Here is a 24,494-nt window from a genome sequence, read left to right on the forward strand (position 1 = left end):
TTGTAATGTGACACTAGGGGGAACCATCTACCTCAGGGGAGTGTTTCTAGGGAACAATTATTGTAGTGCACACCAGGTTACTAAGAGAGGTCTTTTAATCTAGGCGCTGACTGATGATGTCACTGTCAGTTTTCTCCAAGTATCCGCCTACTTATAGTCTCAGTCTTGTGTTGCCACCATCTTGTTTCCTTGTTAACCCTTTGATTACCATTATTTTTTAGCGGTTTTGGTGTTAACCCTTGGATTACCGGTGACTCTCGCCGGGGCCGGCTCCATCGTGCAAACTCCTCTCTGTCTGGATTCTCTTCTCCTCCACAGGTAGGCGCTCTAGAGGGGGTTGCGTGAGGCTTTGATTAGGAGTAGATTATAAATGGGGAGTATCCGGGGTGGGAGGGTATTTGGGGGGCGCCTTGTTCCATCTCCAGCCATATAATGTGGCCTCAGTCACTGACTGCTGGTTATTGTAGTGCGCTCTGGTTCCCCCCTATACTTCCCCTACAATCCTCCTTCCCTGATCTTCTATCTGTTTTCTCTCCGTGTCCTGAGCTCCGGCTGACGTCTGTCCCTGCAGTGAGTGCGATGTGAAATAGCTGCACCTGATATGGCGGCTGGTATTTATAGGGCTGTGACATCACTGGGGTGGCTGCTGATTGGCTGCACGCTTGGCATTATGGGGGATCCCGCGTTCCCAGAGTTCCTGCCCCTTGTCCTAACGTGTGCAGCCGCCATTTTATAAGAAAATGAAATTTGATGCATCAAAGCGTGAGGAAATCCGGATTCTAGGCGAATCGAAGATCTCCTGAAATTTGGATCGAATTCCACTTCTGCAGAATCGATTCGCTCATCCCTATTTCTAACCACACCCACAATTTCTAACCACACCCACAATTTCTAACCACACCCACAATTTCTAACCAGGCTTGCACTCGTTCTGCTGTACGCGATCACAGTCTAATACTCTTCTGGCAGTAGGACCCCCTGCCCCAATATGAATGACACCATGACGGCGTTCGATGCAATGACACAATACACACACGTATAAGATCAGCTCTGCACGATGGAGTTCCAGGCGTTTATTTCAGCAGAATCTTATTACTCTGAAGAAGGAACAGAAACAGGAGACCTGTCCAATGGCATCATCTTAACCTTCTTGTGCTCGGCCGCTCGTCTTCATCTAGGTGTAACCCCTCTTGTTGGGGCCATCTTGTTCAGAGACGTCGGCACTGCTCTGTGTTATGGTGACGGTGGTTGGCGGCTCCTGCTGGTCTTCGGAGATCTCGGCCCCTATGGTGATGTTGCAGTCGTTTATATAGATTGTACATTCTAACTGTTGAGGAAGCTCCATGATGGATGAACTCATAAATACCCTCTCCCTCTTGTACATGTGCTGCTCTGTGTACTTGCAGCACTCCACACTGGACTGGTAACAGTACAGCTTGGTCTGCATTTTTAACCCTTTATTTCGTTCCAGCTCACAATTCTGATGCTGTAAATAATGGCTGTGGCCTTTCCAACAACAGTTCAGGAGTTTGGGATATGGCTGGTAGATTTCGGCTGGGAAGAGAGAAGTTACTCAGGTAAATAGCAGTCTACAGCACTCGGGGTATGTATATATATATATATATATATATATATATATATATATATATATATACAGGGTGATGGCATACAGACTTGACTTTGAAGAAAGGAAATTTATTCTAAAATGGGATAATGGGTTCAGTCTGTAAAGAAGGAATAAATAATTGAGTATATAAATCCAGATGATGTGCGGGGGCGGTTTCTGCTGTGTCTAGATGATGTGCGGGGGCAGTATCTGTTATGTGTAGATGATGTGCGGGGGCGGTTTCTGCTATGTCTAGATGATGTGCGGGGGCAGTATCTGTTATGTGTAGATGATGTGCGGGGGTGGTTTCTGCTATGTGTAGATGATGTGCGGGGGCGGTTTCTGCTATGTCTAGATGATGTGCGGGGGCAGTATCTGTTATGTGTAGATGATGTGCGGGGGCGGTTTCTGCTATGTCTAGATGATGTGCGGGGGCAGTATCTGTTATGTGTAGATGATGTGCGGGGGCGGTTTCTGCTATGACTAGATGATGTGCGGGGGCGGTTTCTGTTATGTGTAGATGATGTGCGGGGGCGGTATCTGCTATGTGTAGATGATGTGCAGGCGCGGTTTCTTTTATCTAGACCTAGGGGCGGCTTTGACCTTCCTACTGTCTGGTCCTGTGAGGGGTGGTTATATAAGGACTGGAAGCAGGGATCACGGGGAGTGGAAAGCACATGGACGATTGGGTCTCCATCCTGGGAGAGTCCTGTGGAGCGGATCCTCTGCAGTAGGTATCGGACCCCATGTTCATAACAAACCTGGGAATGGATTCCACCCACAATACTAAGGTGTGAGTAGTTGGCAAACTACGTGTGTGCTTGGATGTAACCACAACCCTGGCAACACCTGCATGACAGGTGATAGGTGCAATGTGTCATTGTGTGTGTCGGTGCCTGTACTAGAGGAGCGAAGCCATGCCATACAGAGACTGGTGAGATGTTTGCGAGGAGGACTAAGAGACAAGGGTCCTGGGTTAGGTGACTAGATGGTGAATAACTGAGTTCAGTGCAGACTGGTGACTGTAGTGCCAGCGCCACATGTGAATTAGGTCCTTGGATTTCCTGTAGCCAGGGCAGTGACTGTGCTTGGTCTGTACATCAGATACTAGGTGGATGAGAAGGTGACTAGCTAGCGATGTAAGAATAGAAGCCCCTGATAGACGTCTATGTAGTGTAGTACGTACCCCTGAACAGCTTGTTGCTCCTGAGATGTGGAGTAGATGGTCCAGGTCAGTGGTACTGAGTTAGATAGTTGGGAAAGTTGTTAGACCATATCCAGAGAGGTCACCTAATCCTCCATATAATCCATTAGATCACATGAGACTATCCTATCTGTCCGCTCTCCACCATATCCAGAGTACTCACCTAACCCTTTATATACTATATCACATCATATGAGGCTACCCTATCTGTCCGCTCTGGTATGGGTAACAGTCTGTGGTCTCCCCAATGGACTGCAGTCACCCCTTACCCAGTACCCCTTGATAGGAGGTAACGCTGTAACATACTCATATTCTGGATTTGTATCTCGGTGAGCACAGATTGATCAGACTGTCGACGTCTTCTCCGGAGATCGGATTTATCTGGAAGAAGAAATATAAAATGTCTCCTGCACAGAATCCTTGTCTGGAGCGCTGCTCTGGAGCTGCACACATTCACTACATGATTATAGAGCTGCATGAGGCGGGATGTAAGAGGGGGAGCAGATAGTGCAGGGGACAAAGAACAGTCATGGCCTTAAGTGTTGACACTTCTGAAATGTTTCCAGAAAATTAATCATTTGTCTCATTCAGTTCTTATAATTCCACAGGTTTTGTTATTTTCGGGTTTATTTTATGCATTGGAACAACACAAAAAACAGAGAGAAAAAGGAAAATTGGATAGAATTTCACACAAAACTCCAAAACATGGGCTGGACACAATTTGAGTTAAATAACTTTAAGTAAGCAAGTAACAGGTGTAGGTGGTAGAAGAATCCCCCTGACACTGGATACAAAGGATATAAGTAACAGGTATGGGTAATATAAAAATCCTCCCTGACACCAGATACAAAGTGTACAAGTAACAGGTGTGGGTAATATAAGAATCCTCTCTGACACCACATACAAAGGATACAAGTAACAGGTGTGGGCAATATAACCAGATACAAAGGAGAGAAGCCCTCTCAATCTGTACATTGTTTGTCTGTGTGCGCCTAAGCATGGAGAACAGAAAGAATAGAAGAGTTTGAGGACCTGAAAACCAAAAGTGTGGAGAATATCAACATTCTCAAGGTTACAAGTCCATCTCCAGACATCTGTTCCTTTGTTCATGCTGCTCAACATAATCTAGGAGTTTCCACCCCATGGCCCTGTAGCGGATCTCCCTGGATGTGGACAGAAGAGAAGAACAGATCTGGAGCCGTCTGCAGAAGAGGCAACCCCAAATATAAGAGACCTGGAGCAAAAGAAAAGGGGCCTTAAATTTTACCTGAGAGGTGTAAGAAGCTTGTGGATGGGTATAGGGAGACCTTGATCTCAGGGATTGTTTCCAAAGGATCAGCAAACAAATATTAAGCTGAGGAAGGGGAGGGGGATATTGTCTGGCTCATTTTTTGAGTTTTGGGTGAAATTATTTCATTTTTGACATTTTTATTCCTGTGTTTTTGTTCCAAAACACACAAAGGAAATAAACCTGAGAAAGAAAACCAGCAGAGTTATAAGAAATATCTGGGAGAAATTTCAGGGGTGTCAACACTTACAGCTAAGTGTATAGTGTAATATATTTAGACTGTATACTGAGATTAAAACATATTAATCTGCAGTGCATCCATCCTCCTTAGTACATAGCCCTCACTGCAGTGCAGACATTACCGGGCTCATCCTCCTCCTTAGTACATAGCCCTCACTGCAGTGCAGACATTCCCAGGCTCATCCATCCTCCTCCTCTTCAGTACATATTCCTCACTGCATTGAAGACATTACCGGGCTCCTCTTCCTCCTCAGTACATATGCCTCACTGCAGTGCAGACATTACCGGGCTCATCCATCCACCTCCTCTTCAGTACATATTCCTCACTGCATTGAAGACATTACCGGGCTCCTCTTCCTCCTCAGTACATATTCCTCACTGCAGTGCAGACATTACCGGGCTCATCCATCCTCCTCCTCTTCAGTACATATCCCTCACTGCAGTGCAGACATTACCGGGCTCATCCATCCTCCTCCTCTTCAGTACATATCCCTCACTGCAGTGCAGACATTACCGGCTCATCCATCCTCCTCCTCCTCAGTACATATCCCTCACTGCAGTGTAGACATTCCCGGGCTCATCCATCCTCCTCCTCAGTACATATCCCTCACTGTGGTGCAGACATTACCGGGCTCATCCATCCTCCTCCTCTTCAGTACATATCCCTCACTGCAGTGCAGACATTACCGGCTCATCCATCCTCCTCCTCCTCAGTACATATCCCTCACTGCAGTGCAGACATTCCCGGGCTCATCCATCCTCCTCCTCCTCAGTACATATCCCTCACTGCGGTGCAGACATTACCGGGCTCATCCATCCTCCTCCTCAGTACATATCCCTCACTGCGGTGCAGACATTACCGGGCTCATCCATCCTCCTCCTCAGTACATATCCCTCACTGCAGTGCAGACATTCCCGGGCTCATCCATCCTCCTCCTCAGTACATATCCCTCACTGCAGTGCAGACATTACCGGGCTCATCCATCCTCCTCCTCAGTACATATCCCTCACTGCAGTGCAGACATTACCGGGCTCATCCATCTTTCTCCTCAGTACATAGCCATCACTGCGGTGCAGACATTACCGGGCTCATCCATCGGGGTCCAGGCCTCTCTGCTCACCGGGATTCTCGCCTCTTCCCTGAACACTTTGGATTCCACCATCAGATACACAAACTCTCCGGGGGAATCCTCCGCTGTAATCTACCACAGAGGGAACCAGAGTGAGATGAGGTACAAGTTCCGGAGACCCCGCACATCTCCCCCCCCCCACACACACTCACCGACAACTTCACTACTCCCTGGAAAAGGTTGTCAGGAGTCAGAGGCAGCAGTGCCGAGGAGAATGTCGTCTTCTTATCTGGGTAACTGAGTAATGAAACCTTCACAGGGAAACCCTCCGACTGCTGGGGGGTCCGAATGACGACCGACTCCAGGACGCCAAGTCTCCATGTTCCCGGGGCAGTCACGTGGGGGCTAGAAACATAGAAGACACATAGGATACATAATAAGTCACATGATTAGCACACTCCTCTCCTGAAATACTCTGTGCTGCTGGGAACTCTCACCCTGTGACCTCTTTATAAGATCAGCACTCTCTTCTCCTAAAATACTTTGTGCTGCTTTGAGGTCCCATATGATGAGTACACCCCATTCCTAATATACTCTGTGTTTCTGGGACTCCCTTCTCGTAAGATAATTAGCTCTCCTGACATACTCTGTGCTGCTGTTGTAGATCATGCAGTAGCCGTGGCGTTGTGCTTACATCAGTGGGTCTCCCCATCCGTCCCCGTACAGCAGGCACAGCAGAGGGATCTGCAGGAGGATCATCTCTGGAACTCACTGAGAAGTTTCTGGGCAGGGTTCACATTTATACTGAAGTTTGGAGTTAATTATTATTTGGCTTGATGTCGTATTACATCAGATTTCTGTCGAATTTTGGATTTTTGTGCCTCTGTGCAAAATGCTACTAACCCATGACATGGGACATGTAGTGCTATTTGCAAACAACCTATTATACAAAAGGAAAAGCTCTGTATATACAGTCATACATAGATACCTGTCAATCACAAAAAGAGACCGTTCCCAGCTTTTTACCTTTTCATATTTTTTTTTAGCGGTGCAGCATACAGCATAAGTAACATGTTCCCTTTATTCTGCAGGTCGGTACGGTTACGGTGTGCAGCATACAGCATAAGTAACATGTCACCTTTATTCTGCAGGTCGGTACGGTTACGGTGTGCAGCATACAGCATAAGTAACATGTCACCTTTATTCTGCGGGTCGGTACGGTTACGGCGTGCAGTGTACAGCATAAGTAACATGTTCCCTTTATTCTGCGGGTCAGTACGGTTACGGCGTGCAGTGTACAGCATAAGTAACATGTTCCCTTTATTCTGCGGGTCAGTACGGTTACGGCGTGCAGTGTACAGCATAAGTAACATGTTCCCTTTATTCTGCAGGTCGGTACGGTTACGGCGTGCAGCATACAGCATAAGTAACATGTGACCTTTATTCTGCGGGTCGGAGCGGTTACGGCGATACCTCATTTATATTATATTATTATGCGTTAGTCATTCTGCAGAACAAAAACACATTTGGGGACATAAATCAATGATTTTTGCATCACCATCTTCTGAGATGTGTAATGTTTTTATTTTTTGGTTCACAGAGTTGGTTGAGGGCTTATTTTTTGAAGGACAACCTGTGAAATAGCGCTAAGGGGTTAAAGTCAGTTTAGATCATGAGACCAAGTACAATATTTACCATTATGTCTTCTTGCTTCCTTATCTCATTTATAGTTAGCCAGACCGTAGAAAAACCTTCTTCTGAGGGCACTTCACAATATTATAGCCTGTCCTAATCAGTATTAGAAATGTGAATTGTCCCTTTAAGCTGCCTATTTACATTCAGTTATGCAGGCAGTTGGATTTCTACATGTCACATCCTTTGTAGGGTTGAGCGATCGGGATTGGATCCCGATTGGAGATCGAGCAAATTTCACGATCGCGATCAGCTGGAAAATGATCGGAAATCGGAGTTTGAAATCTGAAGATCAGCTCAACCACCAGGGTGCGTTCACACGATGTAAAATGATCTGGCACATATACGGCGTGTCAGAGTTTGAGCGCTCAAAAAGATCCCATTGATTTTAACGAGCGTATACGCTGCGTTATTTTGCGGCCGCAAATTTACGGGCCGGCCGGACCCGGTCTGACAGGTTTCCGTCTTCTGCATGCAGAAGACGGAAAGCTCAGAACAGATTCCGGGCGCTAGTGTGAACCCAGCGTTATTCTGACCTTACACTGTAAGTATTCTAGGGCAGGGATCATGGTGCAGTTATTATGTATATTTGCTATTTTGCACTCCAGATATCCTAATTATAGAAATATTTCCCTTAGCGATGGAAAGAAACACTAAATGTACTGGGGACTCATTTCGTGTGAAGCTAGGTTTGCTGGCTGATGTCCACCTTTGAGCTGTATATTTGACATGGCTGCACACTTTGTTCCTTTTTTTTTGTTGATTTCCTTAAAGGGGTATTCCCATGACGCTTGTTCACTAACCTTTAGGCTGTTGTGCTCTCTTCACTTCCTGCTTTTCTTGGCACATAGGTGGGCGGGGTTTCACTTGCACGGGATTGGTTGTAAATGAATTACCACAGTGTGAAGCTGATGTATCAGAGCTGGATTTGAGTCAGCTTGCATTACATACAGAGGTAATGGACTCCCTATCTGAGCCCTTATCAGCCAAATTCAATTAAACCGACTGATAAGAGCTCAGAAATCCTGGAGCTGTCCCCTCCCCTATCTGAGAACTCCGCTACTTATCAGACACAAACACCTCAGAGCTGCTCCCAGCCCCTCCCTCCCCCTCTGAGAGCAGGCAGCTACATCACTTGACAAATGAGCAGATAATCCCAAGGGCCATAGAAACGGAGTGTAAACAATGAAGTGAATAAATTAAGATAGCGGCCAAACAAAGCAGTTTTGATAAAGCAATGCATTTAGGAAAAGTCTTAAATCCACATAAACTAGCAGTATAGATAGGATCCTTGTGATGGGACAACCCCTTTAATATCTAAACATTTTGACTCATTAAGAAATGACTAAAGAAATACTAATTTGGCAATTAAATCCGCATCATGATTAATTAGACTTCATAACTGAGTCATGCATGATGTTAAGGATGCTGCCCTCTAGAGGGCGGCGTACAGAGTGCACTGTTCTCCTCTCCTACATCCTGGAGAATAGATTTGCATATTAATTATAATAAGTCAATCTGAAAGTAATGAAAAAAATAAATGAATCTGTCTTCTGAACTACAGATGCGTCCTTCCTTACCTTTCCTCTTGGCTCAGGAGATGAGAAGCATGACCAGCTTTTTAAAAGATAACATAGTTTTATGAGCCGTCTCTCCTTGTCTGTGCTGCCACTCAGTGGTTGTGTTGTGAGTTGCAGTCTGTCACAGGTTATGCTAGGATGTTGTGATACTTTATTCAATTGCTGTCCTGAGGGTACGTTCCACTTCCATTAGTAAAGTCTGTTGTTGTGAATGCAGAAGGACGGGACTCTGTCTACATCAGTCATGTTATTACGAATAAGTTAATTGTTTTCATCCTATAATGGATGAGAGCAATGGACTGTACAAATGATTGACCGAACCCAAGCTAAGGTAACGCTGAATACACATAAACCAATGTTTAGAATGGGATCTTTTAACTGACTTTTCTATGTGCTCTGTTCATACAGGTGGCCCTTCTGGTACAATTCTAGATAGAAAACTACGAGCTTATCTTTGGACCAGATGCTACATCCCTCTTTAACGAACACAAAAAGCTGGAATCTGGGAGTACGGATGACTTGTCAGGTAAACTGTTAGAAATCATTCAACAAGAAATTCAGGATATATAATCTAAATGAGTCCAAACTAGATGAACTCCTTTATTGTATGCTGTATATCTTTAGGGTGGTCAGAGCTACATTTTTTTTCCTTGTTTTTTTTTCTGGGATAAAGATACCAACTAGCCAATATCAGCAGTCTTGGCCCACCGAAACTGCACAGTGTATGAAGCCAGTGGCACGCAGCTCCATAGACTGTGCAAAGGCCATGTGGGCCACCGAAGTTCAGCTCCTATTCATCTAAATGAAAGCTGACCTGCTGTACCTGACATAGCTACTACTTAGTCTGCGGAGGTGAGGCGTAACTATTGGGGTAGCAGTGGCCGAGCCAGATTTTTTTTCTTAATAGGAACTGGGATCGGAAAGTGAGTCTGCAGGCCCATGATCCCCACAAACGCTATCATTATACTTGGGAGGGGGGGGTCTTTTCAGACCCCCGAGTATAATGATCGGAGGCCCAGGAGAGGTGTGGGAACATAAAAAACACAGTCACTTACCTCTCCTGGCTCCAGAAGGCTTCAGGCCTACTTATGTTATGTCCCAGATGTCACGTGGGTCGGGCCTTTCGTCATTATGCGTTGCGACAAGTTTGGGCTCATATGATGTCCTGTACATCATTAAAGGGTTTCTACCATTAAAACCTCTTTTTTTGTGGATAAGACGTCGGAATAGCCTTTAGAAAGGCTATTCGTCTCTTACCTTTAGATGTGATCTCCACCGTGCTGTTCTTTAGAAATACCGGTTTTGCATTGAACTACAAGAGCAAGAGCGGCCTCCCAAAAATGGCATGCGCAGTGGGCTCTACTAGTGTCTCTGCAGAGCCAACTGCGCAGGCGTCAGAGGTGACGCAGGAGGAAGACGAGAGAGAAGGGGAGGATCCAGCCGAAGATAGAGGCGTCACAGGATCGTGTTCTCCATCAGCAGTGGGGACGCCCCCATCGCATTTCCAGCGCTAGGGCCCGCCCCCATCGCTGCCAGAGAACTAATTTACATACCGGTAAAAAACGGTATTTCTAAGGAACAGCGCGGCGGAGATCACATCTAAAGGTAAGAGACGAATAGCCTTTAATGGTAGAAAGATGGCCGACATCAGCGGAGAGTGCACTGGAGCACAAGAGAGTTAAGTAACAGTGTTTTTATGATTGTATCCTCCCTTGGGTCTCCAATTATTATATTATGGGGTCTGAAAAGGGGGCCATGTCGGTCGGGGTGGGGGGGGGGGGGAGGCCATGTCAAAAGTTTGCCACAGGCCCCCGCCATTCCTAGTAGGCATGCTATTAAATAATCCATTCTGATTTCCTGTGGATGCCACTGACAGGAACTTCAGGCCTTAGGATTTAGAATCTATTTTGGGGTTTAAAAAAAAAAAAAAAAAAAAAATAGTATTTAATAGAAATTTAGAAATTCACTAAAATTGTTAAATGTAAGGTTCGTATATGCAACTCACAACATCTTTATGTAAATTGTCATTTCTGTGAGTTCAGACCTATAGACTTGAGTTTGACTGTTCTATAGGTATACATCTTATACACGCACAAGACTCCTCAGATGAACTCGAATTTGCATCTTCAGACCTGGACAAGTCTGAGACAAATTTATTAAACGATGATGATGTTATGTTTGAGGAGTCCTTGTTATTAGAGGAGATCTGTGTAGTGAAATGGCAGCCTGCTATCAGAGCAAAATCAAGATGGATATCCTAGAATGCTATAGCAATGGCCCACTAAACTGCAATGGTTCTGGTTCTGCCTGAGTCCAGCTAGAGACAGATGCTCTTCAGAACCAAGTGTATGTCTCAGTTCAAGGCATCCCGCCCAAGACCATGAGCCAGTTACCCGCCAATCTCGCTGTGATGCCACCATAATACACAATCACATTGACTACATAAACCAGCTAAAGCAACTGCAGCCGGAAAGTCAGAAATTATTACAGGAAGAACTTGGCCCGAACATGAAAACAACCCCGGAGGTCAACTCAGGCAAGTACAATAATGAAGGAAAGAAATCAACAAAATATAAATGGTTCCAGCAGGTCGAGCTATTCAAGTCTTTCTTCTACCACCACTTCTCCTTCCACCTCCTCCTTAAGTCCATTGGATAGTGCGTTTTCTTATTGCTCCGAGTCCTCACCATTCAGTCCCAGCCTCCTCCCCTCTGTGATGTCAGACATGTATCCGCCTCCTCCCATGTGTCATGTCAGACCAGTGCCCGCCTCTTCCCCTCTGTGATGTCAGACATGTGCCCGCCTCCTCCCCTATATGATGTCAGACATGTATCCGCCTCCTCCCATGTGTGATGTCAGACCAGTGCCTGCCTCCTCCCCTCTGTGATGTCAGACATGTGCCCGTCTCCGTCCTGCTGCAGCGGGTGTCTAATATGGACTGTGAGAGGGCCTGCGGTGCATCCACTGTCTTGTAAGTGATAATGTAAGCAGGTGATTCAGTATATGACCGTATATTTAAACTTGATGAGTTTTGTAATGATTTCACAGTAAATGCATTTAATATTGTCCGATCACTGATCGCCATACGTAGGGGGCGGAGCCCTGAACGACACTTTGACCTCAGTCTCAGACATCTTGCTGCTCACTTGTACAGACAGGTCCTGGTCCATCCTGCTGATGAATGTTCTGGTGCTTACACCCCCGGGACCGGTGTGTGTCACGCTGATTGCAATCCGCTCCTCTGGGTGTATTAGCACTGGGTTCCGCTCCTCTGGGTATATTAGCACCGGGTTCTGTTCCAGTCCAGATACCCTCGTCCTCTTGACCATTTGCTTCTCCGTGTACTTGCAGCATTCCCCATAGACCCGGTAACAGTTTGGTTTTAACTCTTCGATGTGTTTACTGTCACAATTCTCATGTTGTGAATAATGGTCAGAGCCGTCACGACAACATTTCAGGAGTCTGGGATGTGGCTGGTATACGGCGGCTGAGAACAGAGACGTCACACAAGTCAACAAGCTTTAGGGTTTCACATACTTTATCTATAACCTTATGTCAGTCATGTGTCTTTGATCAGGGGTGTGTCCAACAGAGGGAAAATGGAATCTTATAGAAAAATGGATCAGAAGGTCATTAGCATATATAGGAGACGTCAGGTGTGGTGACCTCCTGTATATAGAGGGTATAGATCATATGGAGGACACAATGTTAGGGGAGGAGCCTCCATACTGTAGAGGTGGATTCTGATTGGTTGCTATGGGTAACAGTCTGCGGTCTCCCCCTTACCCTGTACCCCATGTAAGGATGTAAAGCTGGAACGTACTCATCCTCTGGATTTGCGTCTCGGTCAGCACCGATCGCACAGATTGTCGCCGGCTTCTCCGGAGATTGGATTTATCTGGAATTAGAAAAGTTTCTCATCAGAATGAATCGTCCCCTGCCCAGAATCCTCGGCCGGAGCGCTGCTCTGGGGGGCGGACACCACGTACTGCATGCTCTATACCCACTTCATCGCCGACGTCTTCCTTCTATAAGGGGTTACTATATGATAAGGCGCACATTTTACGTTATTGCTATGATCAGCACTACAGGGTCTCGCACAGACCCTGGGGCCGCACAGTCATGGGGGTGATGTTTTGGGTTACCCTGGTGATGGCGATAAAACAGGCAGAGCTGGCGCTCTGGTTACTTAGTTAGTTTCTCCGGTCACAGGGTGACATGGAGGGACAGGTTCCTTCACACTCCAGGCGTACCTGAATCCATGGTCAGAAGTCTCCTCTGCTCCTCACCTGTCCTCAGACCTCTGACCCTTGTCACCATGTCCATCTGGGCAATCCCTGGATCAGAGGCCTATGTCTGTCACTACTGGGGGAATGATGGGCACACTGGGTGTCCTCACCAGTACAGCAGTGCCGATGGTCGGATACATGGATAACATGGGACACGACCACTGATTATGGTCAGAAAACTACCCGACAGTACAAGCCCAAACTGGCTGAGGGGTCGCTAAGTAACAGCTAGCTCCTCCCACCTTATAGAAGACTCTGTACAGTGCTACGCCCATCCACATAGCAGCACATTAATGGCGGATTAACTCTTCATAAGCCAGCATAAACCATAATAGACCAGTAGAGAAAGTAACAGCAACCTCCTCAGTACATATCCCTCACTGCAGTGCAGACATTACCGTGCTCATCCTCCTTCTCCTTAGTACATATCCCTCACTGCAGTGCAGACATTACCGGGCTCATCCATCCTCCTTCTCCTTAGTACATATCCCTCACTGCAGTGCAGACATTACCGGGCTCATCCTCCTTCTCCTCAGTACATATCCCTCACTGCAGTGCAGATATTACCGGGCTCATCCTCCTTCTCCTCAGTACATATCCTGCAGTGCAGACATTACCGGGCTCATCCATCCTCCTTCTCCTCTGTATATATCCCTCACTGCAGTGCAGATATTACCGGGCTCATCCTCCTTCTCCTCAGTACATATCCTGCAGTGCAGACATTACCCGCTCATCCATCCTCCTTCTGCTCAGTACATATCCCTCACTGCAGTGCAGACATTACCGGGCTCATCCATCCTTTTCCTCCTCAGTACATATCCCTCACTGCAGTGCAAACATTACCGGGCTCATCCATCCTCCTCCTCCTCAGTACATATCCCTCACTGCAGTGCAGACATTACCCGCTCATCCATCCTCCTTCTCCTCTGTATATATCCCTCACTGCAGTGCAGACATTACCGGGCTCATCCATCCTTTTCCTCCTCAGTACATATCCCTCACTGCAGTGCAAACATTACTGGGCTCATCCATCCTCCTCCTCCTCAGTACATATCCCTCACTGCAGTGCAGACATTACCGGGCTCATCCATCCTCCTTCTGCTCAGTACATATCCCTCACTGCAGTGCAAACATTACCGGGCTCATCCATCCTCCTCCTCCTCAGTACATATCCCTCACTGCAGTGCAGACATTACCGGGCTCATCCATCCTCCTCCTCCTCAGTACATATCCCTCACTGCAGTGCAGACATTACCGGGCTCATCCATCCTCCTCCTCAGTACATATTCCTCACTGCAGTGCAGACATTACCGGGCTCATCCATCCTCCTCCTCAGTACATATCCCTCACTGCGGTGCAGACATTACCGGGCTCATCCATCGGGGTCCGGGCCTCTCTGCTCACCGGGATTCTCGCCTCTTCCCTGAACACTTTGGATTCCACCATCAGATACAAAAACTCTCCGGGGGAATCCTCCGCTGTAATCTACCACAGAGGGAACCAGAGTGAGATGAGGTACAAGTCCCGGAGACCCCGCACATCTCCCCCCCCACTCACCGACAACTTCACTACTCCCTGGAAATGGTTGTCAGGAGTCAGAGGCAGCAGTGCCGAGGAGAACGTCGTCTTCTTATCTGGGTAACTGAGTAATGAAACCTTCACAGGGAAACCCTCCGACTGCTGGGGGGTCCGAATGACGACCGACTCCAGGACACCAAGTCTCCATGTTCCCGGGGCAGTCACGTGGGGGCTAGAAACATAGAAGACACATAGGATACATAATAAGTCACATGATTAGCGCACTCCTCTCCTGAAATACTCTGTGCTGCTGTGACCCCTGTTGGAAGGCGGTGGCCTCTACTGTAGATCATGCAGTAGCCGTGGCGTTGTACTTACATCAGTGGGTTGCCCCATCCGTCCCCGTACAGCAGGCACAGCAGAGGGATCTGCAGGAGAATCATCTCCGGAGCTCACTGAGAAGTTTCTGGCTCACACTTACATGGGGCCTCCGATCATCTTGGGAATATTCAGGTTACGTAAGACGGATGTTATGAGGAAACAGCAGAGGGCAGCCGTGTAAGCAAACAGGAAGAACACGACCACCATATGCAACAGGGAGGATTTACCATTCAGGACCCTAGGAAAGCTGGAGCTTAATGGAGGCAACACTATCACCCAGTTTTGCAAGCTATAAATGTGCGCAGGAATGTGTGTGGGGGGGGGGTCGGTTGGTTTGGATCTTCAGTGTTGGGGGGGGTAAAGGTCATGTCAAAAGTTCAGCACGGGAACCTGCTATTCCTAGTTACGCCACTGACCCCAAACTAGCCATGTCAGTAAGAAAGCCCTCATCTCTCCATCTCTCGTACCCCCCCATCTGCCCCTCTCTGCACAGCTACTCACAGACCTGCAGGCTATCCGCCCCAGACACCTCCCCTCCTACTTACCCCCGCTGTCCCCCTCCCAGCTACTCCTTACTTCTGGTGACATCCCCTAATCCTGGACCCCCCCAGAAAATCCCTACTGTCAGCTCATCCCAGACCCCCAGCGTCAGTGCACAGAACCCCCTTGTTATCGGAACCCAAGCGGTTCCAGTCTCAGATTGTCAGATGTCCAAATTAATTAATCATAACGAGCTCGGAAAAGAAAGCTCACAGGACACAACGTGTGTTCTCTATGATAATTCTCTCAGGTTTATTGAGGCTGCGCATGAGATTATAAAAGGAAATAATGGCTTCACGCCAACTCAAGCATCACAAAATACATCACATAGAAATGCAGATTAGAATTGGTTAATTAATAAAATGGGCGATGAGCACGTGGCCAATACATTCGTTAACACATGAATATCCGTGTCCGCCATCTTGGACACCTGGCAACACTGGCTCATTATTGTGAGTAGACCTTGGAAATGTTTGACGATGAGGCCTTGCTCTTGTATCATGTCTCCCACATGAAGGGAGTATGGGAGTGAGGAGGACAGCCGACCATCTTATCAGGAGACCTTGATCATAAACTGTGAGAAGAACTTGCTGAACAATTCTAATGAATATAATCCAAAAGCTGCGTTTCTGCAATGTGGGGCCTCAGCCTCTGGGTGTTTCTTTTCAGGTGGTGACACTGTGTACCCGGGTGCAGATATAGCCAAATCCAGTCCCTGGTATCAGTGCCGTCACTTTGGGGTAAGTGTGACACCCATTAATTCCCGGCTGTGGCTTTGCTGTTGCCGCACAGTCAGGAAATAAAAATGGCTGAAATTAATCTGCGTTTCACTTATAGAAAAGTGCAAGTACCGGTGGCCGGGGAATAAAGGCAGCATCCAGGTACATCATGTGTCGCCCCCTACAGGTGTTACCTCACTCTGCTACCAGCCACATACATTCACCACTAATTGTAGGTTACACATGTACTGACATGGCTTCTAATGGAAAAGCACAGGAGTATCCAGGCAAATAGCAGTAAACGTATGTGTCCGAGAGCGCAGTATGGCAGCACGCCTATGTTACAGTATGGCAGCACCCCTACCTTACAGTGTGACACCCCTATGTTACAGTATGGCAGCGCCTCTATGTTACAGTATGGCCCCATTTTGCCTAAAACCGCCCCTGCCTGTCCTCTCCATATATCACTGACCTCACCTGTCCCCTGTCACCATGGGATTAATATAATAATGTACAGAGCACTATGGAATATAATAATGTACAGCACCATGGGATTAATATAAAAATGTACAGCACCATGGAAGTAATATAATAATGTACAGCACCATGGGATTAATATAATAATGTACAGAGCACCATGGAATATAATAATGTACAGCACCATGGGATTAATATAATAATGTACAGAGCACCATGGAATTAATATAATAATGTACAGAGCACCATGGAATTAATATAATAATGTACAGCACCATGGGATTAATATAATAATGTACAGCACCATGGAATTAATATAATAATGTACAGAGCACCATGGAATATAATAATGTACAGCACCATGGGATTAATATAATAATGTACAGAGCACCATGGAATTAATATAATAATGTACAGAGCACCATGGAATTAATATAATAATGTACAGCACCATGGGATTAATATAATAATGTACAGCACCATGGAATTAATATAATAATGTACAGAGCACCATGGAATTAATATAATAATGTACAGCACCATGGAATTAATATAATAATGTACAGAGCACCATGGAATTAATATAATAATGTACAGAGCACCATGGAATTAATATAATAATGTACAGCACCATGGAAGTGATATAAAAATGTAGAGAGAACCATGGAAGTAATATAATAATGTACAGAGCACCAATGGATTATTATAATAATGTACAGCACCTTGGGATTAATATAATAATGTACAGAGCACCATGAAATTAATATAATAATGTACAGAGCACCATGAAATTAATATAATAATGTACAGCTCCATGGAAATAATATAATAATGTACAGCTCCATGGAAGTAATGGTGCTGTATAAATAAACATTAATAAATTGGTGATGTGCAGGACCCCAGCCCCCATCTACAGCACGTTAACCCTTCCAGCACCAGACTTCCCCCTCCAACAGCAGCTCCCAATGTCTCCCCCCTCCAGGTCTGTGCAGACCCTCCTCCCCTGCCTCAGCACATTACACCCCCCACTGCCTCCTGCACTGAAACCATTGGAGGATCACATGACCGCCCAAGACCACCTGACTGTTACGTCACCCACCAACCAAGAGAAACTCCATCCTCATGCGAGAAAGGGAGAAGGAGCCACACGAGACGGGGAAAGAGGGAGCATACTGGTAAGGAGATGGTTATACCGGGGAGAGGGGGATAAGAGAGGAATATATACTGGGGAGAGCGAAAGAGAGGTGTATATACCGGGAGAGGGAAAGAGAGGAGTATATACCAGGGAGAGCGAAAGAGAGGAGTATATACCGGGAGAGGGAAAGAGAGGAGTATATACCAGGAGAGTAATAGAGAGGAGTATATACCGGGAGAGGGAAAGAGAGGAGTATATACCAGGGAGAGCGAAAGAGAGGAGTATATACCGGGAGAGGAAAAGAGAGGAGTATATACCAGGAGAGTAATAGAGAGGAGTATATACCTGGAGAGTAATAGAGAGGAGTATATACCGGGAGAGGGAAAGAGAGGAGTATATACCGGGGAGAGGAATAGAGAGGAGTATATACTAGGAGAGGGAAAGAGAGGAGTATATACCGGTAGAGGGAAAGAGAGGAGTATATACTGGGGAGAGGAATAGAGAGGAGTATATACTGTTACACGATGGTGTCATACTGGGCAAAGAGGCAGCCATGATGAGTAGTAGAGGGGATGATCCTGGGACAGGGCAGGGGTCATTGGGGTGTCCTGCATGGCGGGGCTATATGTGGTCTCGTGATGCCCTTGCTGCTGGTTGGACATTGTTGTCTTATGAGGACATAACTTATGAGATTCCTTTGGTTTGTTCCAGGGCTGAGTAGCAAACATGGCAACTTCTGCTAGTAAAAGGAAAATCTGCATCTTGACCCTACGGGACCGGATCTCAGTGATTAAGGAGAGTGAAGCGGGGCGCTCCCAGCGGGACCTGGCCAGGGAGTTTAACTGCAGCAAAACCCAGATCCAGGCCACGCTAGCCAACAGGGAACATTACCTGAGACAGTGGCAGGAGAATGTGAACGAGAACTCAAGAAGACGCCGCTGGCAGCCATACGAGGAGGTGAACAAGGCGCTGCTGGACTGGCTCTACCACGTCCGTTCCGAACACTTCCCTATAAGCGGTCCCATGCTGCAGGAGAAGGCCCTACACATCGCCGCTCAGCTCGGCTTCCACCACTTTCACGCCAGTAACGGATGGCTGAATAGGTTCCGGACACGGCACAACATTGTTTTCCATCCCGTCTCAGGTGCTAGTGTGGAGATGAGAGACGATGACGCCATGGCCTGGAAGGAATGTTTACAGGTCATAACAGGGGGCTACGCGGACAGCGACATCTACAACATGGAGGAGACCGGCCTCTTCTTCAAAGCCATCCCAGAGCAGACATCACTAGAAAAAAGTGCCCAGTGCAAAGGCTGGCCAGAAGAAAGACTGACCATGGCATTATGTGCCAACCTGTGCGGTGACAAGGAGCAGCCGCTGGTGGTGCACACGACTACAGGGCACCCCCACAGGACAGACGACCCCTCGCTGGGGGTGTGGCGGCATGCTAACAAGAGAGCATGGATGACACGTCAGATCTATCGCTCATGGATAGAGAACCTGAATGATAGAATGCGGCTGCAGGAGCGAAGAATCTTACTCTTTGCAGGTATTGTGCCCTGCCACAGTACAGAAAAGCTGTCACACGTGGAGGTCAAGCTCCTCCCAGCTGACGGCACATCATGGGGGCCACCGATGCACCAAGGTGTGATTCGCGCCTTCAAGATCCATTACCGGAAGAAACTGCTGTGTTCCCTGCTGGCCAGGACGGAGGACGGCCAGTCGGTGCAGGCGCTGGCTGAGGACATCACTGTGGCCGATGCACTGAGCTGGGTGAAAATGGCATGGGATAACGTAAGGCCGGAGACAATCACGCGGGGTTTCCTACAGAGCGGGTTCATGCCCACAGTTAACGTCAGCCATGATGATGACGAGGACATCGCCCGCACTCTGGCTATTCTCAACCAGCTTGGTAAAGCGGCCAGTGTGAACATTGACTTTGAAAATATCGATGAAAACCTCGAATGCTTCAACGGCACAGGCAGCTGTGAGGACGACGACCCCCAAAGTGACCCTGAGGCCAATGATGCGGAAGCTTCTGCCCCTGCTGAGGAGCCAATGGCCTTAAAAGATGCTCTGTCCAGCATCAGGCGCCATAAACTGCTGGCCGCAGAGCTAGGTAGTCGGCCCCTGATGGACTCCCTGCTGCAGCTCGAGGCCGAGTATGAGAATCTCATTGTGGCCAAAAAGTTAGATCAGATCTAGCGCAGGTCACCAGCAGGTCCACTGCAGAACTACAACTCCCAGCATGGCCTGACTGAGGAGAACATGGACGGAGCTCTGCAGCGGACTGTATGGCAGGAGGACTACATGCTTGGACTCTACACGTGACAGGAAAATACTGTATAAACCTGTATACACTACAACCACAGGCATGCCACGTCAGCCACAGTGGCCTAGAAAAGTCTGGACACCCCTGGTTAGAGAGATTGTTATTGTGAAGGGCTTAGCAAGGTGAAGAGGAAGTGATCTATAAGACACAAGATTACATATAACATTACATATAAACATACAACATTACATACAACATTACAGATGATACATTATATATAACATTACATACAACATTACATATAACCTATAACATTACAGATGACACGTTACATATTACATATATTACAGATGACACACTACATATTACATATATTACAGATGACACGTTACATATTACATACAATTACAGATGACACGTTATATATCACATACATTACAGATGACACGTTACATATTACATACATTACAGATGACACACTACATATTACATATATTACAGATGACATTACATACATTACAGATGACACACTACATATTACATATATTACAGATGACACGTTACATATTACATACATTACAGATGACACGTTACATATTACATACAATTACAGATGACACGTTATATATCACATACATTACAGATGACACGTTACATATTACATACATTACAGATGACATGTTACATATTACATACATTACAGATGACACGTTATATATTACAGATGACACGTTACATATTACATACATTACAGATGACACGTTACATATTACATACATTACAGATGACACGTTACATATTACATACATTACAGATGACACGTTACATATTACACGTTACATATTACATTACAGATTCCCAATGGATTGTTTGGTTAAAATAATAATTTATTTTCATATTTTACATTTTCAAAATAACAAAACATGAAAACCGCCATGTGGGAGGGGCCAGTACAACAGCGCGGCTGCAGCGGGTGACAGGAGTTGCAGTTTTCACCGTATTTCTGTTTCTATCTTATTGTTCCTCCTGATGGTCCCGTGAATACAATGGGGGTGAAATGCGATGGGCGAGTTCTAGAGTGTAAACCCTCATTAGTCGGGGTCTCTTCCTGATGGCGGAGATCAGATTCTATAAACCCCTCCCACTCCCATACATATATACTTCTGCAGTTAGTGACTGGGGTATATATATATATATGGGTATATGTGTATGTATATATATATATGGGTATATATATATAGGTATATAATATCCACATTTCAGGGCTCTCATGTGTTTGCACAGACTTGTATATAGGCACGTGTTCAGATTGACCTTATAGTCAGACTTTTGGATTACTTTACGTTACCAGTCCAGTTACGGCCGCTCGCCGTCCGTCTGTAATTTCCATTATTCTTCTGTTTCATCTCTTTAGGATTTTTTTTTATTTTTTGCTGAACTGTTGACAATAATATCATTGTGAGCCGGAGTGTGCAAACTTCTGCAGGTCACTGGATACACATAGACATCCCCTATACATGTATACTTACCAGAGATATAGCTAATCAATATATACAGTATAGTGGGCAATACTAAGTGAGAAACGGGGAGGCTCTGGGCCACGCTACACATCAGATTATATATATATATATATATATATATATATATATATACACATCAGACCGCTGGAAATAAGATGCAGCCCATAAAGAACGCTCAACCCTGAAAATATAAGTGACAAGCTCCTATGGATAGCAGGAATATACATCTATAGGGTTAGTGTGTCATGTGCGTCCACTATAAGTATCCAGATAAAGGAAGACGTTTGTTTTTGTACCGTGGTCTTCAGTAATTGATCCCTTTTTTAATGGCTAACTAATAATGATGACAGATTACAACGGTTCAAAGCTCTCGGCTTCTTCTTCAGGTATATCTAAAAACAATTTCTGAAGGAGCATATTTATGTACAAGAGGGATACATAGGAATAGAATTCTAGGAGGGAGGGGGGAAGAAGGTTATTGTTACATACAAATAAACAATTCATCAGTTTGTAATGTTCTTATCAGTTCAGAGTGTCTTTATGGCTGTCTCAGTTCAGTGATTTCTGTAGGATGCCATGAACCCGTATGACAGATTCATCCCTTTCTGGAGAGTGTTAAACAAGGTCATGCACTTGTACTCATAAATCCGTCTCTGTTTCCTGGATTTAAAATTCCCTCTTAAAACCACAATTTTCATGTCATTGGTGATATTATGATCTTCGTTGCAGAAATGTTTTGACACAGGAAGGTCCATTCTTCGTTCTCTAGTTGTATGGCGATGTGCGTTCATTCTCATTCTGAGCTTCTGACCAGTTTCTCCAACATACAGATTTTCAGTGGAACATTTGGTGCATATTATTAAATACACTACATTAGGTGTGTTACAGGTGAACATACCTGGGATTTTATATTCCCTGTTAGAGTTTGGTATCTCTATCTTGTCAGTGGTCAGTATGTGGGGGCATGTTTTGCACCTTTTCTGTCCGCATGGAAATGTTCCTGTGTTAGTTGGAGGTGACAGTGAGCTGCTAATCACCATATTCCTGAGGTTTGGTGGCTGTCTATAGCACAGGAGAGGGGGGTCTGGAAATATGGATTTTAGACGGTTGTCTTTTTGTAGTAATGGATGTAATTTGCGTGTGATTCCTCTCAGCATCTCCAGGTGTGGGTTATATGTGACGACCAGGGGCTCCCGATTGTTCTCCTATTTGGTACTGTATTTTGATAACGCTGATCTTGGTATTCTTGTGGCCCTGTTAATTTGGTTATCACCTATTCTTGGATGGTAACCCTGCCTCAAGAATGTGTTTTTGAGGCCCCCAAGGTGTTCGTCTCTATCTGCAGGGTTTGAACATATGCAATGGTATCTGATAGCCTGGCTGTAGACAATGGAGTTCTTTATGTGTTTGGGATGAAAGCTATCCCATCTTAGGTAGGTAGGGCGGTTCATCGGCTTCCGATACAGCGATGTCTCAACTTTGTTGTCCTGTATCTTCATGATGGTGTCCAGGAAGTTTATTTCAGAGGAGTAATTGAGCGTCAGGTTGATGGTGGGATGGAACTGGATGAATTGTTCATGGAAGGTTTTCAGCTATTGCTCAGACCCAGTCCACAGGATTAGGATATCGTCAATGAAGCGATAGTGGTGCAGGTGGATAGGAAGTCACGCTCAAGCTTGGCCATGAAAAGATTAGCGTACTGTGGCGCCATTTTGCTCCCCATCGCGGTGCCGGTCTGCTGTAGATAGATGCAGTCACCAAAGGAGAAGTAATTGTGGGTAAGGATGAATTTTGTGAGTTTCACCACAGGTTCAGCGTTCATACCTTGCTTTTCCATAAATATCTGGCAGGCATTTACCCTGTCCTGGTGTGGGATGTTGGAGTACAAGGATTCTACATCCATGGTGGCCAGGATGGTTCCATCTGGGAGAGGACCTATAGTGGATAGTTTATTTAATAGGTCTGTAGTATCCTGAAGGTAGCTGGCTGTATCCTACACTAAGGGTTTAAACGTACCCTCCACCCATCCAGAGATCTGTTCAGTGAGGGTGCCAACACATGAAATGATCGGTCTCCCTGAGTTCCCACATTTGTGCAGTTTTGGAAGCATATAAAAGGTCCCCGTCCTTGCTGGTATGAGGTCGATTAGGCTTTTTGCTCCATCAGATAGGCCGGAGATAACCTTTTTCAGTTTTTTGGAGTATTCCACTGTAGGGCCTGAATCTAATTTGGAGTAATAGTGTGTATCAGTCAGTTGTCTGTGTGGCTCCTGTATGTAGGCTGATGTGTTCATCATGACTATGGCACCCCCGGCTGGTTTAACGATGACGTCTTTGTTATTTCTCAGGGATTGTATGGCCCTTCTTTCCAGGGTACTGATGTTAGACAAGTCTTTTGTTTGTATCCAGAAGAAGACAATCCCACCTATATCAGGTGTGCGGCATAATACATATATCACATGAGGTCAACGCTATAGACACTATTATTCACAGGTCACTATATATGGGTCATGGCCCAAATACTCAACTAAGGAGACATAACTATATATCCGAGTAACATATGGAATACTAGAAAAGACCGGCCAATATAATGTCCAATAAATAGGAAGTCCTACCCTATAACCTTACTTCATGGGCTATGGCCTATATAACCTATATATGGTCAATGTGAATAATAGTGTCGGCTATAGGCCCCACAAAGTACTTTGGTATATTCTCAGGGTTGAGTGTCCTTTATGGCCTGAAACTTGTTTCCATTGTTAAATCCCCTAGCTATACACACAGACATACCCTATAGATACACACATCATATATACACACAGACATACCCTATAGATACACACATCATATATACACACAGACATACCCTATAGATACACACACTATATACACCCCCTATATATACACGCACACACATACCCTATAGATACACACTATATACACAAACATACCCTATACACACAG

At 45.8% G+C, this 24,494-nt stretch overlaps 2 protein-coding genes across 2 annotated transcripts; both read right to left on the reverse strand.

Annotated features, from left to right (window-relative positions):
* Window positions 1-1,174: 1,174 nt before the first annotated feature.
* On the reverse strand, window positions 1,175-6,167 carry LOC142184758 (uncharacterized). The gene is made up of 5 exons (XM_075259820.1): window positions 6,103-6,167; window positions 5,621-5,813; window positions 5,423-5,540; window positions 3,117-3,191; window positions 1,175-1,554 (listed from the first exon to the last, which is right to left on the reverse strand). Exons 1-5 carry the CDS (start codon window positions 6,165-6,167, stop codon window positions 1,175-1,177), a joined length of 831 nt encoding a protein of 276 aa, XP_075115921.1.
* A 4,692-nt stretch (window positions 6,168-10,859) lies between these two features.
* Window positions 10,860-14,993, reverse strand: LOC142185348 (uncharacterized). Its single transcript, XM_075260754.1, has 5 exons — window positions 14,866-14,993; window positions 14,527-14,719; window positions 14,337-14,454; window positions 12,504-12,578; window positions 10,860-12,167 (listed from the first exon to the last, which is right to left on the reverse strand). Exons 1-5 carry the CDS (start codon window positions 14,928-14,930, stop codon window positions 11,752-11,754), a joined length of 867 nt encoding a protein of 288 aa, XP_075116855.1. The 5' UTR covers window positions 14,931-14,993; the 3' UTR covers window positions 10,860-11,751.
* Between the last annotated feature and the right edge of the window lie 9,501 nt (window positions 14,994-24,494).

The sequence above is a fragment of the Leptodactylus fuscus genome, chromosome 11, assembly GCF_031893055.1.
Source record: "Leptodactylus fuscus isolate aLepFus1 chromosome 11, aLepFus1.hap2, whole genome shotgun sequence".
NCBI classification, from domain to species: Eukaryota; Metazoa; Chordata; class Amphibia; order Anura; family Leptodactylidae; genus Leptodactylus; species Leptodactylus fuscus.

Excerpts from the sequence above, each read along its gene's own strand:
- LOC142184758 (XM_075259820.1), bottom strand. The coding sequence starts at position 6,167 with ATGATCCTCCTGCAGATCCCTCTGCTGTGCCTGCTGTACGGGGACGGA. Across the intron at positions 5,541-5,620 it reads AGGGAGTAGTGAAGTTGTCG|ATTACAGCGGAGGATTCCCC; the intron begins GTGAGTGTGTGT and ends CCTCTGTGGTAG. Across the intron at positions 1,555-3,116 it reads GATACAAATCCAGAATATGA|CCGAAATCTACCAGCCATAT; the intron begins GTATGTTACAGC and ends CTCTCTTCCCAG.
- LOC142185348 (XM_075260754.1), bottom strand. The coding sequence starts at position 14,930 with ATGATTCTCCTGCAGATCCCTCTGCTGTGCCTGCTGTACGGGGACGGA. Across the intron at positions 14,720-14,865 it reads GGATGGGGCAACCCACTGAT|CCCCCACGTGACTGCCCCGG; the intron begins GTAAGTACAACG and ends CTATGTTTCTAG. Across the intron at positions 12,579-14,336 it reads GACCCCGATGGATGAGCCCG|ATAAATCCAATCTCCGGAGA; the intron begins GTAATGTCTGCA and ends TTCTAATTCCAG.